Source organism: Thalassophryne amazonica, chromosome 2, assembly GCF_902500255.1.
Source record: "Thalassophryne amazonica chromosome 2, fThaAma1.1, whole genome shotgun sequence".
In the NCBI taxonomy this organism is placed as follows: Eukaryota; Metazoa; Chordata; class Actinopteri; order Batrachoidiformes; family Batrachoididae; genus Thalassophryne; species Thalassophryne amazonica.
The window spans coordinates 39,225,711-39,243,342 of NC_047104.1; the positions used below are offsets into that span (position 1 = coordinate 39,225,711).

The following is a 17,632-nucleotide window of genomic DNA, read 5'->3' on the forward strand; positions in this document are numbered from 1 at the left end:
GTATGGGATTCTATTTTGAACCAGGTGCACTCCTCAATGTGTGCTCGGCATGCACTCTTACAATTTAAAGTGGTTCATCGTGTGCACTTATCCAAGGTTAAATTGGCACGCATGTACCCGAACGTGGATCCAACCTGTGAAAAATGTAGATGTGCACCTGCTTCACTATTGCACATGTACTGGTCGTGTCCCTCCCTGGCCAATTTTTGGAAGTCAGTCTTTCTTACAGTTTCTGAGGTCTTGCAGTGTCATGTCAAGCCAAACCCTGTCTCTGCCATCTTTGGGGTTGCCCCGGATCTCGACCTGCCAGGCTTCAAGCTTAGAATGCTGTCTTTCTCAACGTTAATCGCTAGAAGAGCTGTTTTGCTGAGGTGGAAAGACCCTATTCCTCCCTCTCATACTCACTGGATAAGGGATATTATGTCCTGTATGGATTTGGAAAAAATTAGATATACTGTCCGTGGTTCAGAAAACAAATTTTTTAAAGTATGGCAACCTTTCATGACATTTTTTAATAAATCCACTACTATTGTCTCCGAGTAGCCCCAGCCCCCTCCTTTTTTTTTCCTCCCCCTTCTCTCCTTCCCCCTGCTTCCCTCTCTTTAACTGTACTGCATTAACATTGTTCATATTATGTGATTATTGTTTGTTTGTGTGTGTTTGGTGTTGTATTGATAGTTGTATATGTTTAATGGTCTTTGCTGTCTGGGGATTTGTTCTTGGGGTTAAAAAAAATATGTATATTTTGAAAATATGTACGATTGTATAATGTACCAATTTGTGTTACTTTGCACCAATGAAGAGACCTTTGAAAAAATAAATAAATAAATAAATTGAAGAAATATTACAATTTGAAAACAAATGCACCCAATGATGACAGCTGCAACTGCTTAATGCTAACTTTTAACATTGAAAATGCCATAGACATGCTAACGCATTAGCATCGCTCCCGTTTTTAAGTTATAAAATACATCTTTCAACTGTTTCAGAAGACCATAACAGGTCGGTTTAACATATGAAAGGTAAATAATACTCACAGACGTATGCTCTTTAGGGTTTTACCGGGGGAAAATTAAGCGAAAGAAAGAAAGAATAAACAAAGCAATAGATCGAAGCATTGCTTTAATTTGCGAACCACTGCTTCGATTGGTTCAAGGTTCAAAGCAAAGCCACGCTGCAGTAAAGTTGATTACGGACCCGCTGCAGGGTCTGTAATCAATGTAGAGAAATTATCATTTTCCTGACAAACACCCCCCAAAACAACGGCCACTCTGAAGGACCGATAACAGAATCGTTAAGCACAAAGCTTATTGATGTCGGTGGATTGAATCATTTCTTAACGATACCCGAAAGGAACCGGTTCTCGATACTCATCCCTACTTCCGCCACCAATTTTCTATGGGGTTGAGGTCTGGAGACTGGCTTGGCCACTCCAGGACATTGAAATACTTTTTATGGAGCCACTCCTTCGTTGCCCATTTTCTTACAATTGCTCCCACAGTTGATTTATTCACACCAACCTGCTTGACTAGTGTAGATTTACTCTTCCCAGCTTGGTGCACATCTACAATTTTTTTCCTGGTGACCTTCAACAGCCCATTGGTCTTGACTGTGGTTGAGTTTGGAGTGTGACTGTTTGAGGCTGTGGATAGGTGTCTTTTATACAGATAACGAGTTCCAACAGATGCCATTAATACAGGTAACACAGAAGTTACAGGTCTGTGACAGCCAGACATCTTGCTTGTTTGTGGGCGACCAAATACTTATTTTCCACCATAATTTACAAATTCTTTAAAAATCCTACAATGTGATTTCCTGGATTTTTTTTCTCATTTTGTACCTCACAGTTGAAGTGTACCTATGTTGAAAATTACAGACCTCTCTCATCTTTTTAAGTAGAAGAACATGCACAATCAGGGACTGACTAAATACTTTTTTTACCCAACTGTATATTTCAATCTTTTTCTGCCCTGTTTGTGTAAATGTCACTTATGTATGTGCTGTCCATATTCTTGAGCCACTTGGGTGAGTAGGGAGAGTTCCCATGGGATAAAGAAGTTTTTAAACCTACCATCCCTGGTTCTCAAGGCCAGACACCTAGGTGGCTCTGTCCCTTCTTTCTTTCCTCTTTTTCCCTTTTTTTAATATTTAGTATATACTAGGGGAGTTCCACCTTAGATTTGGAATACATAATAGAAGATATACTTTACTGAATTGTCATGGCTCAAGATCTGTCACTCAATGCAACCACACACCTAATTATGCATAATTTTATGATATAAAACACCTTAAACTGAGAAGTTAGGGGAAAAAAAAAAATCACTCCCGTACAGTTGCTGTAGAGGTAGAGACTACCTATAAAGACCAAAACATTTTTTTGATCCAGGCTGTAAACATGTTTCTGTTCTAAAGTTGGACATTTAACATAGGCTTAAATGGGAACCTGCTCGCTTTTCGAGCCCCTCTCAAGTAGCCAGTCAAGGAACTTCTTCTTCTGGGTGGCCTTCACCGAAGCTTACCACTTGGTCTACAGTACAGAGTTAGAGTCACAAATGCCACTTAGAACCTTACTGTGCAAAAAAGAATTACGTTAACCTTGGGCAGAAGTGGTGGTGAGTTATCTTGGCTCAGAATCATCTGGGTTGTGACACGGAACAACTGAGTATCGTATAAATCAGATGAAGTTATTGACAGAGTTAAGACTCTGTCTTAAACAAAGCAATAACTGTTCATGTTAACTTATGGATTACTGATTAGCTTCTTACCACAGCGGTCCCTAATGACGAGGTTGTGTCCTTCCTTCAGGTTGACTGTGAGCAGGAATGACCTGGGAAGTTCCCCGATTTTGTCTGCCACACTCTCGCCCTCATTGGCCATCTCACCCTGAATAAACAAAACACCAAAACATTTATTACTACTTCTGTGCACCATCAGAGCACATCGCTGACATTCTATACACCTGTGGTCACTCTGAAATGATAGACATTTTAGATTCAGACAGATTCATATTGGAGTCATGCTGGCATCTTTTACCATGCAATATGACCCTAAAATAAAATACAGACTGACAGGCCTCATTACTAATCCTCGGGATGCACGATTCACATTTTTTCACTTCCTATCCAATCCCGATACCTGAAATTGGATATCTGCTGATACAGATCTCCTGGCATCTGTCCATCTGCAGGAGACGATGGTGTAACATCTAGTTTGTTTGTTTGTTTTTTAATCATTTTCATTTTATCTCTTTGTATTTTTATTAAAAATATTTATACTTTCAATTTGATTTCAATTCAATTTCAATTTATTTCATTTATATAGCACCAAATCACAGCAAAGTTGCCTCAAGGGACTCCACACAAGTAAGGTCTAACCTTACCAACCCCTAGAGCAACCACACAGGCAACAGTGGTAAGGAAAAACTCCCTCTGATGATATGGAGGAAGAAACCTCAAGCAGACCAGATTCAAAGGGGTGACCCTGTGCTTGGGCCGTGCTACCGACACACTTGACAATACAAATATAGAGGAAATTTTGTGAGTCCATGCTGGTGTTCAGGATGGGAGGCTGGCTGGGGAGGGCAGGGGAAGGAGTGATCTGGGTCCACAGATCCCATCTAATTCATGACCATTACAGATGAAGACTCCCAATTTTGGATGGAGCAGAACCTTGGACAGAGAGAACAAATAGAATCAGGCGGCAGAAAGACAACAAATAAGGTATAATTTGTCAGCATTAAGCAACAAGAAAAACAGAGGAAATACTAAGGTGATCACCGGCTACTAGCCCTAAGCTTCACTAAAATGGCCAGACTTTAGATACAGTTAAGGCTGTGACCCGCTCTGTTTAAAAATGAATTTAAAAGGGTAAGAAGCATAGTACCATACTATGTCAGTATGCTAGTCATACAAAAGGGAAAATAAGTGTGTCTTAAATCTGGACTTGAAAGTCTCTACAGAATCTGACTGTTTCATTAACAGAGGGAGATTATTCCTCAGAACAGGGGCATGATAAGAGAAAGCTCTGTGACCCACAGACTTTTATTCACCCTCGGGAGACAAGGTAGCCCTGCGCCCTTAGAACGCAGAGCCCAGGTAGGTACGTAGGGTTTAATTAGATCAGCTAAGTAGGGAGGTGGTAGTCTGTGAATAATTTTACAGGTTAACAGCAGAACCTTAATCTGATCTCACAGAGACAGGAAGCCAGTGAAGAGATGTCAAAATGGGTGTAATGTGGTCAAACTTTCTGCTTCCTGTCAAAAGTCTGGCAGCAACATTTTGAACCAACTGGAGACCCTAATGCAATCTATGAAAAACAAGTTAGATTTACACAAAAATGCAGCCGTTTAGGAGCGGATTCCTCCATGTTAGCAGCCAGAGAAAGAACATCCAGTGGTGCCACAGTGCTTCTGTATTCCAACTGGCAGTCTCCCCCAATCCCTCCAAAAAAGCAGATTTGCACGATTCAGAGCATAAAAATAGGAAACAGAATGCAACCTTTTGACCTCTTAAAACAGGTCAAGGTTAGCCATCTTTGAAACTGTCTAACGTCTGTGTCCCAAGAATGTTCCCTGTGAAGTTGAAGACCCTGGCGTTATGCTGAGCATAGACGGACTGACAGACAGATGAATGGACGGAAGCAAAGCCTTCGTAATACCCAATGGCCATATTTTGATGGCCTTGGATAAAAAGCCTCGGATAAGCCACATCCATTTTAATTAATAAGAAAATGCACGTCATTTCTAAAATCATCACGGACACAATATTTAATTACTAGCGTGTTGCCTGTGGAGATCCATGGGCTCTAGATTAGGTAGTGTTTATAAAATTGATAGCTGACATTTTTCAAGGCTCGTAATAAATTATGCAAAGTTTCTGTGTGTTGGAATGGCGTGTGGGTCTAGAATTTTTTAGAACCTTAGACCTCAGACCTCAACAGTTCTTAGAAGAACTCAACCTTTTTGTTTCCTGTTAATTACATAATATTTTAATGTTATTGTCTCAATGTATTTATAAATTGTTTACGTGATTGTTATCATATACACACTATTATTATTATTATTTTATCAAGGACATAAAATCATTTGCATTTATTTATTTATTCATCTGTCTGTAAACAGGATCACGTGCACTGATGACATTTTCACAACAGGTACATATTAGGCCATGGAAGACTCCATTAAATTTTGGAGGTGATCCGGATTCTGGATCAAGATTTCACTTTATTGGACAAAAAATCATTTGCATTTATTTATTTATTCATCTGTCTGTTAGCAGGATCATGTGCACTGATGACATTTTCACAACAGATACATATTAGGCCTATTAGGCCATGGAAGACCATTACATTTTGGAGGTGATCCAGATTCTGGATCAAGATTTCACTTTACTGGACATAAAATCATTTGCATTTATTTATTTATTCATCTGTCTGTTAGCAGGATCACATGCACTGATGACATTTTCACAACAGATACATATTAGGCCATGGAAGACTCCATTAAATTTTGGAGGTGATCTGGATTCTGGATCAAGATTTCACTTTATTTTGGCTTTGAAGGATTACCTCAAAACTACTTCACATATTCTCACTAGATTTGCACCACAGATAGATTTTAGGTCATGGAAGACTCAAATGAATGTTGGAGGTGATCCGAATCTGGATTGGCGGATGTCAGAAATCTCAGCTTGCTTGTGTTTTATTCTTACTTTTATATGTCATTTGATTTTTAAATGGACCACAATGGAAATAAGGCCTAGTTCAAAAATAATGAAGCCAAAGTGTGACATAAGAATCAAAATTTAAAAGTGGTCTTTTCTGTTTGCTTGCTCTAGAAACATGTTTTTTTTCTAGGAAATGACATTTGTACCTTTACAAAAACGTTTTACTGTGTGTTAGTATGAAGCACAAACAAACTGATAAAATACAAGGTTATTTCTTTAACATTCAACTTTAAATTATAATGCTAAATATCAATGTCACAAAATTGATGAAAAAAGTGCTATTTTGGGGGGAAATTTCGTGCATATCTCTGGAACCGTGCAGAAGTTTTCCATGAAATTTACAGTACCTGTCAAAGAGACTATAGGCAACTCACAGATAAATCTGGATAGTGCTAAATAAAATAATGGCTTGTTCATGACAAATGCAATGCAAATCAGCAGTTAGGCTTCATTATTTTTGAATTAAGCCTTAAGAGTTTTCACTTTGTCTTCTTTTATTAACATATTTACAATTATATTACGTACTTATATTGAACTTACTAAATAAAATCATGCACGCATGCTTTTAATATATAGATAATTTACCACCCCCTCCTGGAATGGCACGTGAGTCCAGAATGTAATTATAAAGTCCATTGTTCAGTGTTGCTAGCTACTATCTAAAATTTCTCCAAAAACAGTCCTATCAACGGTCCGTTTTGGCACTGTTTATCCTTGACCCAAAATACATACGCAAACATACCAAACGGGTCTCCCCAGTTTGTGCATGATCGAAGTTATACGTGATCGAAGTGTGGGTGTGCGCGCGCACGCACACACACACACACACACACACACACACACACACACACACACACACACACACACACACACACACACACACACACACACACACACACACACACAGAGTTTATTGTCTTTTCTGCATTCTGCCGCAAACGGGTGCTTTTATTTTTACAAACCCACAAACCGAGACGGTGGCGTAAGACATCCATCGCACTGCAGTTCTCACTCATGGTAACGGCAACATGACAGTTAACTCATTCATGGCAACAGCAACATGACACTTAACTAAACTGACTAAACCAACTGAACTATAAAAACACAACACTAACAACACTGTTAAACTAAGATGAACCACAACAACATTTGAAACCCCCTGCATTATTGTTCATTGGCATCATTATCAATAAATAAATAAATAAATACATATTTTCTCGCCTGGTTTGGGTTTTGTTGGCCTGATTTTTCATGGTGTTGAATGCATAACATGGCACACTGCTGCACTGGTGTGTCATCCACTCCTACTGCAGAGTGTCATCCTGAATAAAAGTCACTATTTCTGTTATCTATTAGATCAGACAACATACAGAGTAAAAATAAAGTGCAATTGATAACAAGAGGATCAGATCTTTCAACATATATCCTGAACATGCATGACTGACATTCTTTTAAAACAGTACAGGAGCACACAATTCTACAACTGCAACACAATACCACAAAAAGTTGGATAACAGCACTTACATTCAGGTTGTTCACATTTAACACAGTGCCCGTGAAAACATGAATATCTTACTGCTGAAACAAAAGCTTAAAACAGCTAAGAGTGAATAACGTCATACACAAAGTGAATGAGAAAATAAATAGATTCCCAGATGAGAGAACAGGCCATTCTCAGGTTTCTGGAAACCTTGAAGTTGCACGCTGGGCTCATTCACTGTTCTCCCTTCACAACAAATCCGATGAACATTTATTAAAAATTCCTGTATTCCAGGGGGAGCACAGCATTATAGCAAAAAAACAAAGTAACCAAACTTGGATTTTTGTTTGGTCTCTGATTTGTTGCCAAATTCACAGCAGTACAACTACAACTTTGATCACAGAATGCAAACATTCTGCCCTGTTACTGTGATACATATTAGACCTTTTTTAACACCTCAATTTGTGCATGAACATCTAAGATATCATGCTGAAGATATTATAGTAATATAGTAAGGAATGTGTCTGTAAGCACTTCTCCTTTGCCGAGATAAGTCATCCCACCTCACAGATGTGGTATGTGGTGATTTGACAGCATGATTACTGCACAGGTGTGCCTTAGGCTGGCCACAATAAAAGGCCACTGAAATGTTCAGTTTTATCACACAGCATAATGGCACAGATGTCAAGTTTTGAGGGAGAGTGCAATTGGCAGGCTGACTGCAGGAATGTCCACTAGAGCTGTTGCCGTGAGCTGAATGTTCATTTGTCTACCATAAGCCATCTCCAAAGGCATTTCAGACAATTTGGCAGTAATAATAATGACTTGGATTTATAGAGCACTTTTCAAGACACCCAAAGCACTTTACAAGTTTCATTATTCATTCACTCGCACATTCACACACATTGGTGATGGTGCTACTTGTGTGTGGAAGTGTGGCTGCCATTCTGCACCTATGGCATGGGTTAAAGCAATAAATTTTCATCTGACTGAAATTTTTTCCTGGCAAAAATCAATGCCAGCAATTCCCTAAAATGTGTCGTAGTGGGGGCACACACTGTTTTTTCCTCAATAAATACAATAAACACATTATACAGCATACAAATCAATTCTAAATAGCCTCTAAGGAGAGACAGACAAAGCATAAAAAGAATGCAAAACCTGAACATAAAGGTACATAAAAGGGTGGTGGGGGTGGGGTGTAGTCTTGATTCTGGGGGGTCTGGGGGATCTCCCCCAGAACATTTTTTTTAAAGACCAAGTCAAATTTTGTGTATTCTGGTGAATTTTAATGGGTATGAAGCCCTCTGAATCAAATAAAACTCACTCCAATCTGTGAAGTAAAAACACAGTATTGATTATGGCGGGTCTGGGGGATCTCCCCCAGAATCTTTTTTAAAAGAGCAAGTAAAATTTTGTATATTCTGGTGAATTTTAATGGGTATGAAGCCCTCTGCAACAAAGAAAACACACTTCAAACTGTTAAGTAAAAACACAGTATTGATTATGGGGGTCTGGGGGTCCTCCCCCAGAAATTTTTTAAAAGAGCAAGTCAAATTTTGTATAGTCTGGTGAATTTTAATGGGTATGAAGTCTTCTGAAACAAAGAAAACGCACTTCAAACTGTCAAGTAAAAATTCTTTGTCTTCTGTAGTATTTTGATTTGTTGTAATCGGGTGAATGCACCAAATGGGTGCTGTGTTGCTGTACAGTCAATAAAATACATAATTACAGCCTAAAGCAACTGACAACGTTGTTCTGCTGTGCACAAAGCTGCTGTGCTACCTTTTAAGGTGGCATTAATTAAACCATTACTCAAAAAGCCATCTCTTGACCCAGCTATCTTAGCTAATTATAGGCCAATCTCCAACCTTCCTTTTCTCTCAAAGATTCTTGAGAGGGTAGTTGTAAAACAGCTAACTGATCACCTGCAGAGGAATGGTCTATTTGAAGAGGTTCAGTCAGGTTTTAGAATTCATCATAGTACAGAAACAGCATTAGTGAAGGTTACAAATGATCTTATGGCTTCGGACAGTGGACTTATCTCTGTGCTTGTTCTGTTGGACCTCAGTGCTGCTTTTGATACTGTTGACCATAAAATTTTATTACAGAGATTAGAGCATGTCATAGGTATTAAAGGCACTGCGCTGCGGTGGTTTGAATCATATTTGTCTAATAGATTACAGTTTGTTCATGTAAATGGGGAATCTTCTTCACAGACTAAAGTTAATTATGGAGTTCCACAAGGTTCTGTGCTAGGACCAATTTTATTCACTTTATACATGCTTCCCTTAGGCAGTATTATTAGACGGTATTGCTTAAAATTTCATTGTTACGCAGATGATACCCAGCTTTATCTATCCATGAAACCAGAGGACACACACCAATTAGCTAAACTGCAGGATTGTTTTACAGACATAAAGACATGGATGACCTCTAATTTCCTGCTTTTAAACTCAGATAAAACTGAAGTTATTGTACTTGGCCCCACAAATCTTAGAAGCATGGTGTCTAACCAGATCTTTACTCTGGATGGCATTTCCCTGACCTCTAGTAATACTGTGAGAAATCTTGGAGTCATTTTTGATCAGGATATGTCATTCAAAGCGCATATTATACAAATATGTAGGACTGCCTTTTTGCATTTACGCAATATCTCTAAAATCAGAAAGGTCTTGTCTCAGAGTGATGCTGAAAAACTAATTCATGCATTTATTTCCTCTAGGCTGGACTATTGTAATTCATTATTATCAGGTTGTCCTAAAAGTTCCCTAAAAAGCCTTCAGTTAATTCAAAATGCTGCAGCTAGAGTACTGACGGGGACTAGCAGGAGAGAGCATATCTCACCCGTGTTGGCCTCTCTTCATTGGCTTCCTGTTAATTCTAGAATAGAATTTAAAATTCTTCTTCTTACTTATAAGGTTTTGAATAATCAGGTCCCATCTTATCTTAGGGACCTCGTAGTACCATATTACCCCAATAGAGCGCTTCGCTCTCAGACTGCAGGCTTACTTGTAGTTCCTAGGGTTTGTAAGAGTAGAATGGGAGGCAGAGCCTTCAGCTTTCAGGCTCCTCTCCTGTGGAACCAGCTCCCAATTCAGATCAGGGAGACAGATACCCTCTCTACTTTTAAGATTAGGCTTAAAACTTTCCTTTTCGCTAAGGCTTATAGTTAGGGCTGGATCAGGTGACCCTGGACTATCCCTTGGTTATGCTGCTTTAGACGTAGACTGTGGGGGGGTTCCCATGATGCACTGTTTCTTTCTCTTTTTGCTCTGTATGCATCACTCCGCATTTAGTCATTAGTGATCGATCTCTGCCCCCTTCCACAGCATGTCTTTTTCCTGGTTCTTTCCCTCAGCCCCAACCAGTCTCAGCAGAAGACTGCCCCTCCCTGAGCCTGGTTCTGCTGGAGGTTTCTTCCTGTTAAAAGGGAGTTTTTCCTTCCCACTGTAGCCAAGTGCTTGCTCACAGGGGGTCGTTTTGACCGTTGGGGTTTTTTCATAATTATTGTATGGCCTTGCCTTACAATATAAAGCGCCTTGGGGCAACTGTTTGTTGTGATTTGGCGCTATATAAAAAAAAAAGTTGATTGAAGTTGATTGACAAAGTAACAGTGTCACCAGTTTTGAAAACGCATGCGCACTGATAAACTCAAAACTGGCTTATTCACATTTAATCTGTAAAATGCTCTCACTCCTAAAACAAACTGGGGCTGCAACTAACGATTATTTTAGTAACCGATTAATCATTTTTTTTGTTTGTTTTTTTTTTTACTTACATGTGAGTTTTGCCATTATTTCTTGAAGTGAGTTATTAAAAGGGCTTTATCACGCAACATCAACGTTTGACCTTGTAATAAAGTTATGATGTTATATTCTCGTCAAAAACATACCTCAAATAATGTTTTGTTTTATTTTGAGAGATTTCCATCAGGTTTCATCCGATTATGAGCATTTTTAGATGCCTACAGAAACTATCTCAACCACTGACAACATATAACAGCAAGAGTCCACAAAAGTATTTTAAAGGCCTGACTAAAGTGTAATATGTGATTATTTTCATGAAAAAGACAAATGTGCAATTTACTGCATTTTATTTTTATGTGTAAAAATACAGCTTAGATGTGGTTTGACCGAAACAAATGGTCATTAAACTTAACCAGTTGTATATAATTCTCATTTTACATTACTTAGTCCACATTTCATTTTACCTTATGTTTATATAAGTTATGCATATACTCTGAATAATTTACCGTTAAATGTCACGATCTTTCATTTGGCTAAAAATTACTCGCACCACGGAAAGCACCTTTATGGAATTGCACTCAAATCTCGTAATGGAAATTACAATGACAATAAAGGCGATTATTTTATTATACAGAAAACATGCACACAAACTGTGCTGAGATGCGAAGTGCTTAATGCTAACTTTATCATTGAAAACGCCATAGACATGCTAACACGTTAGCATCGGTCCCGTTTTTAAGTTATAAAATACATCTATCAACTGTTTTAGAAGACCATAACAGGTGAGTTTAATATAAAAAAGGTAAATATTACTCACAGACATATGCTCTTTAGGGTTTTAGCGGGGGAAAATCAAGATAAAGCGACAAACCATCGAAGCAGAGTCGGATCATTGCTTCATTGGCTCAAAGCAAAGCCACGCCTCATTCTACTTGGGGAGTGTCTGCCAATGTTCCCACAAAGACAGAGAGGAGAAGGACCGTGGCTCATAGCAAGCAGTAAACAGAGCGGAGAGGAGTGAAAATTCACACAGTCCCTTCCTCCATAGTCCATGCTGACATTGCTGCTGTTTTGATTAGCGCAGAATGGGATGTTGCTTTGACAGTGAGACTATCACATTTTGGCCCCAAAACACGCATGACACCACGTGCGCACGCATATGCATGGTTAAATTTTCCAAATGACAGAAATCCATCGCGGTGACGGAGAACTTTAACCCATGGCCTAATGACCCCTTCAACTACCACCTCATTCATACACAAAAGAGGGTTAAGTGTCTTGCTCAAGGATACAACAGTAGCATGTAGACATTTTGACTGGTTGGGAGCCGGATTCAAACTACTGACCCTTCAGTCATATGATGACTCGTTCTACCAACTGAGCCACTGCCACCCCATAAATCCAACCAGCCTCATAACTGCAGACCACGTGTAATCACACCAGCACAGGACCTCCACATCAAGAGACCAGCCACCCAGACAGCTGCTACAACAATCAGTTTGCAGAACCAAAGAATTTCTACACAAACTCTCAGAAATCATCGTAGGGAAGATCATCAGCATGCTTGGTGTCCTCATCGGGGTCTCGACCTGACTGCAGTTTTTTTTTTTTCTTCCCCCTGTCTGCATATATAGTAATGGTAAATGCTACACTGGCAGAACCATTTATGAACATTAATATGCATATATGAAATTTATTCTTGCAAGACAGAAGGTATGTAGTGCATGAGTGAATGTGGTGTGTGTGTGTGTGTGTGTGTGTGTGTGTGTGTGTGTGTGTGTGTGTGTGTGTGTGTGTGTGTGTGTGTGTGTGTGACCCCCATCCGCCCTTCCTAATCAGCCTACAACATCCTACTCAAAGCCAACCGACAGCTTCTATCAGGAAGGGCCGACCACCAAAACAACACAAAGACAGACAAGAACGAGAGACAAGTGGTGAAGACAATAATTGTGACATGAGACACCGAGGAGACGGGGCCCCAACCATACAACATACTATGACAAACAACCACACATGAACAAACAGTGACAGCAACAGTCTGTTGTCTAATTAGTGAGCATCCATACCCTAATCCAGAACACCGTAGTGTTAATCCTTTTAAGAGCACCCAAAAACCGAATTGTGGTGATGGCCACAAACACGCGACCATCCACACACAGAGACCCAGATCACAGGTAAATATCCATTCACTGCTGTGGCTGGTGTGTTGGGCCAAGACAAGAGTACAGAAGCTTACCATATGACATGGACCACTCCGGCACGTCAGAAGCCACGTGGCCGGTCGCGAGCGATGACGGAAGTGGGTCCAGGACGCAGGGCCCCGGGGGAGCCAGGAGAAAAGGTGCAGCGGAAGGGCAGCCCCTGCAGCCACCGGGCAGCACAGCAAACCAACAGGGGAGAGGCCCAATGGCGCTGGAACGCACCCTGCCCCCACAGGGTCGCAAACCCGAGGGAAGCACACAGTGTGCCGGCATGGGCCCACCAATAGGGGGAGCCCCAGAACCATGCCACCCGGGCCACGGCCCCCAAGGGTGGCAGCGAGAGGCAGCAAGGACAGAGAGCAAAAGAGCCACCGCAACCAAATCCAAAGCACAAGACAAGAGGCGAGGCCTGACCCCGGGGCCAGGAAGAGCACAAGGCCCCCCCGACAGCTGTGCAGATAATCTTATGGGTTTTAGTAGTGAGTGGTACGAGCCAAAATATAGAAAGATAAATTTTAATTATCTGGCCATAAAGTTTAAAAAAAAAAAAAAAAAAAAAAAGACATTCACATTGACATTCTTGAGGTTTTTACAGTGCTGTTGCACATCGCTGTCATCTACTGACATGCAAGTGGTTTTGTGTCAGCTTGTCCTCACAGTTTGCCACAGGGAGAAGCAGAAAGCACAACAAAGAATAAGCCAGGAGTTAGCAGTCTGTTACCATAACATTTTTTTGCTTTGTGCTTAAATTCAAGTACATTCCTTGATGTAAAGATGAAAAATTTAACTTTTTCATGGGGATAATTTAAGGCCATCAGACTGAACAGAAGCCATGATGATGTGCAGCAGTGTGACTAAAAAACAGGACTTTGCAAGAACGTACATATGGAGTAAAAAAAAAAAAAAAAAAAAAAAAAAAAACGCTTACAAATGTTGCAACTTAGTCTTCTAAAACAGTAGCAGTGAAGTAACATCAAAACAGGGGGAGGCTGAAAACAGAGAAGACTTTTGACATATCTGCCACCAGGATTGACAAAATGACCAGAGAGCTTTATCCATTTTCTACAGTTGTTGAGAAAACCATGAAACAGACATGTTCATTCGTCCAAATGTGGCGTGTCAGCACATGATCTGATTTAAACTCTGCCAGCACACTGAACTGGGCAAAAACACCAGAGGTTAACCATGGACAGGCATTTAAAGAAAATAATCTTTATACAGTGAGGAAAATAAGTATTTGAACACCCTGTGGTTTTGCAAGTTCTCCCACTTAGAAATCATGGAGGGGTCTGAAATTTTCATCTTAGGTGCATGTCCACTGAGACAATCTAAAAAAAAAAAAAAAAAAAAAAAAACGGAAATCACAAGGTATGATTTTTTAAAATAATTTATTTGTATGTTACTGCTGCAAATAAGTATTTCAACACCTCTGAAAATCAATGTTAATATTTGGTACAGTAGCCTTTGTTTGCAATTACAAACATTTCCTGTAGTTTTTCACCAGGTTTTCACACACTGCAGCAGGGATTTTGGTCCACTCCTCCATACAGATCTTCTCCAAATCTTTCAGGTTTGAAGTTTCAGCTCCCTCCAAAGATTTTCTATTGAGTTCAGGTCTGGAGACTGACCAGGCCACTCCAGGACCTTGAAATGCTTCTTACAGAGCCCCTCCTTAGTTGCCCTGCTCGTGTGTTTGGGGTCACTGTCATGCTGGAAGACCCAGCCATGACCCATCTTCAATGCTCTTACTGAGGGAAGGAGGTTGTTTGTCAAAATCTCATAATACATACCCCATCCATCCTCCCTTCAATACGGTGCAGTCGTCTTGTCCCCTCTGCAGAAGAGCACCCCCAGAGTATGATGTTTCCACCCCATGCTTTAAGGTTGGGATGATTTTCTTGGGGTTGTTCTCATCCTCTAAACATAGAAAGTGGAGTTGATTCCTAAAAGTTCTATTCTGGTCTCATCTGACCACATGACCTTCTCCCATGCCTCCTCTGGATCATCCAGATGGTCACTGGTGAACTTCAAACGGGCCTGGACATGTGCTGGCTTGAGCAGGGGGGCCTTGCTGCCCTGCAGGATTTTAAACCATGACAGCATCATGTGTTACTAATGTAATCATTGTGACTGTGGTCCCAGCTCTCTTCAGGTCATTGACCAGGTCCTCCTGTGTAGTTCTGAGCTTTCTCAGAATCATCCTTACCCCACAAAGTGAGATCTTGCATGGTATCCCAGACTGAGGGAGATAGACAGTCATTTTGTGTTTCTTCCACTTTCTAATAAATAATCATAACATTTGTTGTCTTCTACAAAGCCGCTTGCCTGTTGTCCTGTTGTCCACCCCAGCCTTGTGCAGGTCTACAGTTTTGTCCCTTGATGTCCTTAGACAGCTCTTTGGTCTTGGCTATGGTGGACAAGTTGGAGTGTGATTGATTGAGTGTGTGAACAGGTGTCTTTTATACAGGTAACAAGTTCAAACAGGTGCAATTAATACAGGTAGAGAGTGCAGAATAAGAGGGCTTCTTAAAGAAAAATTAACAGGTCTGTGTGAGCCAGAATTCTTGCTGGTTGGTAGGTGTTCAAATACTTATTTGCAGCAGTAACATACAAATAAATTATAAAAAAAAAAAAAAAAAAAAAAATCATACATTGTGATTTCCGGATTGTTTTTATTTTTTAGATTATGTCTCTCACAGTGGACATGCACCTAAGATGAAAATTTCAGACCCCTCCATGATTTCTAAGTGGGAGAACTTGCAAAACCGCAGGGTGTTCAAATACTTATTTCCCTCACAAAGCAGCAGCATGAGGTAATACAAGGTCAGATGACAAACTACACTAACAATAGTCACAAAACTCATTTCCAGAAATGTGCCTCCATTTCTCCTCTAATGTGGAAACCGTGAGAACCTATAACCTTGAGAAAATATACTTTAGGATGTAAGGGGGGAACGTTGGAGAATCTAAAATAACTTTTCTTGAAGAATGATTCATTAAGCTTCTAAAACAATTTTGAAACCACTATCCAAAAATTAACCTCAAACGTTTATGAGAATTGTTGTCAAAAACAGACCATCATCACCACATAGATTTGGGTTGGAATGACCTTAATCATAAAATGCCACATAATGAAAAGAAAAGAAAAAAAAACAAAACAAAACACTGGGTCGGATCACTTATCTGTCTGTAACACTGGATAGCTCATTGGCCCACACACTTCGTACAAACCGCTAAAGCAAACTGGTGGTCATCTTACCACTCGCATGTTATGTGGACCGCACATAGATGGCGTATTAGAACGTCAGCATTTTCCAGTAATAAACAAGCCAATTCTCTCATTTCCTTCTTTTTGTTTTTCAGTCAATGTAACCTTCATCCCTCCTAATCTATGTCTCCCATGATGATTCACTATTTGATTTATTTCCTTTATTTTTTTTTGTACGTTGACACCCTCTACTTCTGTTCTCAATTACTCATATCTCACTGGGACAAAAACTCAATTCTAAAAATTCTGATTCTTTAATCAAAGTTTAGACAAGTTTTCTGTAATCATCAGCAAGCTCATCAATACATGTCACATGAACAAAAGTGAACAAGAACAAAAGTGGCTGGATAACAAAAGTCATGCTGGATCATATAGCAAGAGTCAATTTTTCAATGCACTGAAAAAATAAAACACCACTTAAAACGAGATACAAGAGAGTTGGTTTTCCCTGCAATTTCAATTTCAATTTATTTTCATTTTGTCGCGCCAAATCACAACATAGTTGCCTCTGGGCGCTTCACACAAGTAAGGTCTAACCTTACTAACCCCCAGAGCAACAGTGGTAAGGGAAAAACTCCCTCTGAGGAAGAAACCTCAAGCAGACTAGACTCAAAGGGGTGACCCTCTGCTTGGGTCATGCTACAGACATGAATTACAGAACAATTCACAAAACGAATATACGGGAAATGCTGTTGTTGCACAGGACAGGAGGGTCGCCAGCACAAATACAACTCCCATCTCTGGATGGAACTGCACCTTAAACAGGGAGAAAAAAAACAGAATCAGGCATCAGAAAGACAAGAAATACACTATAATTTGCCAGCATTAAACAAGAAAAACAGAAGAAATACTAAGGTGATCGCCAGCCACTTGCGCTAAGCTTCACAAAAAGACCCAGAATTTAGGTAAAGTTGAGGCCGCAGCACATTCCGTTTCCTAATAAAATTAATTAAAAGAGTAAAAAGCATAACACAAAACTATACCAGTATGCGAGCCATACAAAAGGGAAAATAAGTGCTTCTTAAGTCTGGACTTGAAAGTCTCCACAGAATCTGTTTCATTGATGCAGGGAGATCATTCCACAGAACAGGGGCACGATAAGAGAAAGCTCTGTGACCTGCAGACTTCTTATTCACCCTAGGGACACAAAGTAGTCCTGCACCCTGAGAACGTAAAGCCCGGGCCGGTACGTAAGGTTTAATTACGTCAGC

At 40.0% G+C, this 17,632-nt stretch overlaps 1 protein-coding gene across 3 annotated transcripts in view; it reads right to left on the bottom strand.

The window, feature by feature from the left end:
* mctp2b (multiple C2 domains, transmembrane 2b) overlaps positions 1 to 17,632 on the bottom strand; it is a 138,366-nt gene that overhangs the window by 78,649 nt on the left and 42,085 nt on the right. For 2 of the 3 annotated variants that reach the window (XM_034185177.1, XM_034185171.1), the window contains exon 3: positions 2,766 to 2,883. In XM_034185177.1, coding sequence (XP_034041068.1) covers positions 2,766 to 2,883 — 118 coding nt within the window. Of the gene's footprint in view, positions 1 to 2,765; positions 2,884 to 7,247; positions 7,415 to 17,632 lie in introns of those variants that run through there. The other variant, XM_034185186.1, reaches the window with a different exon arrangement.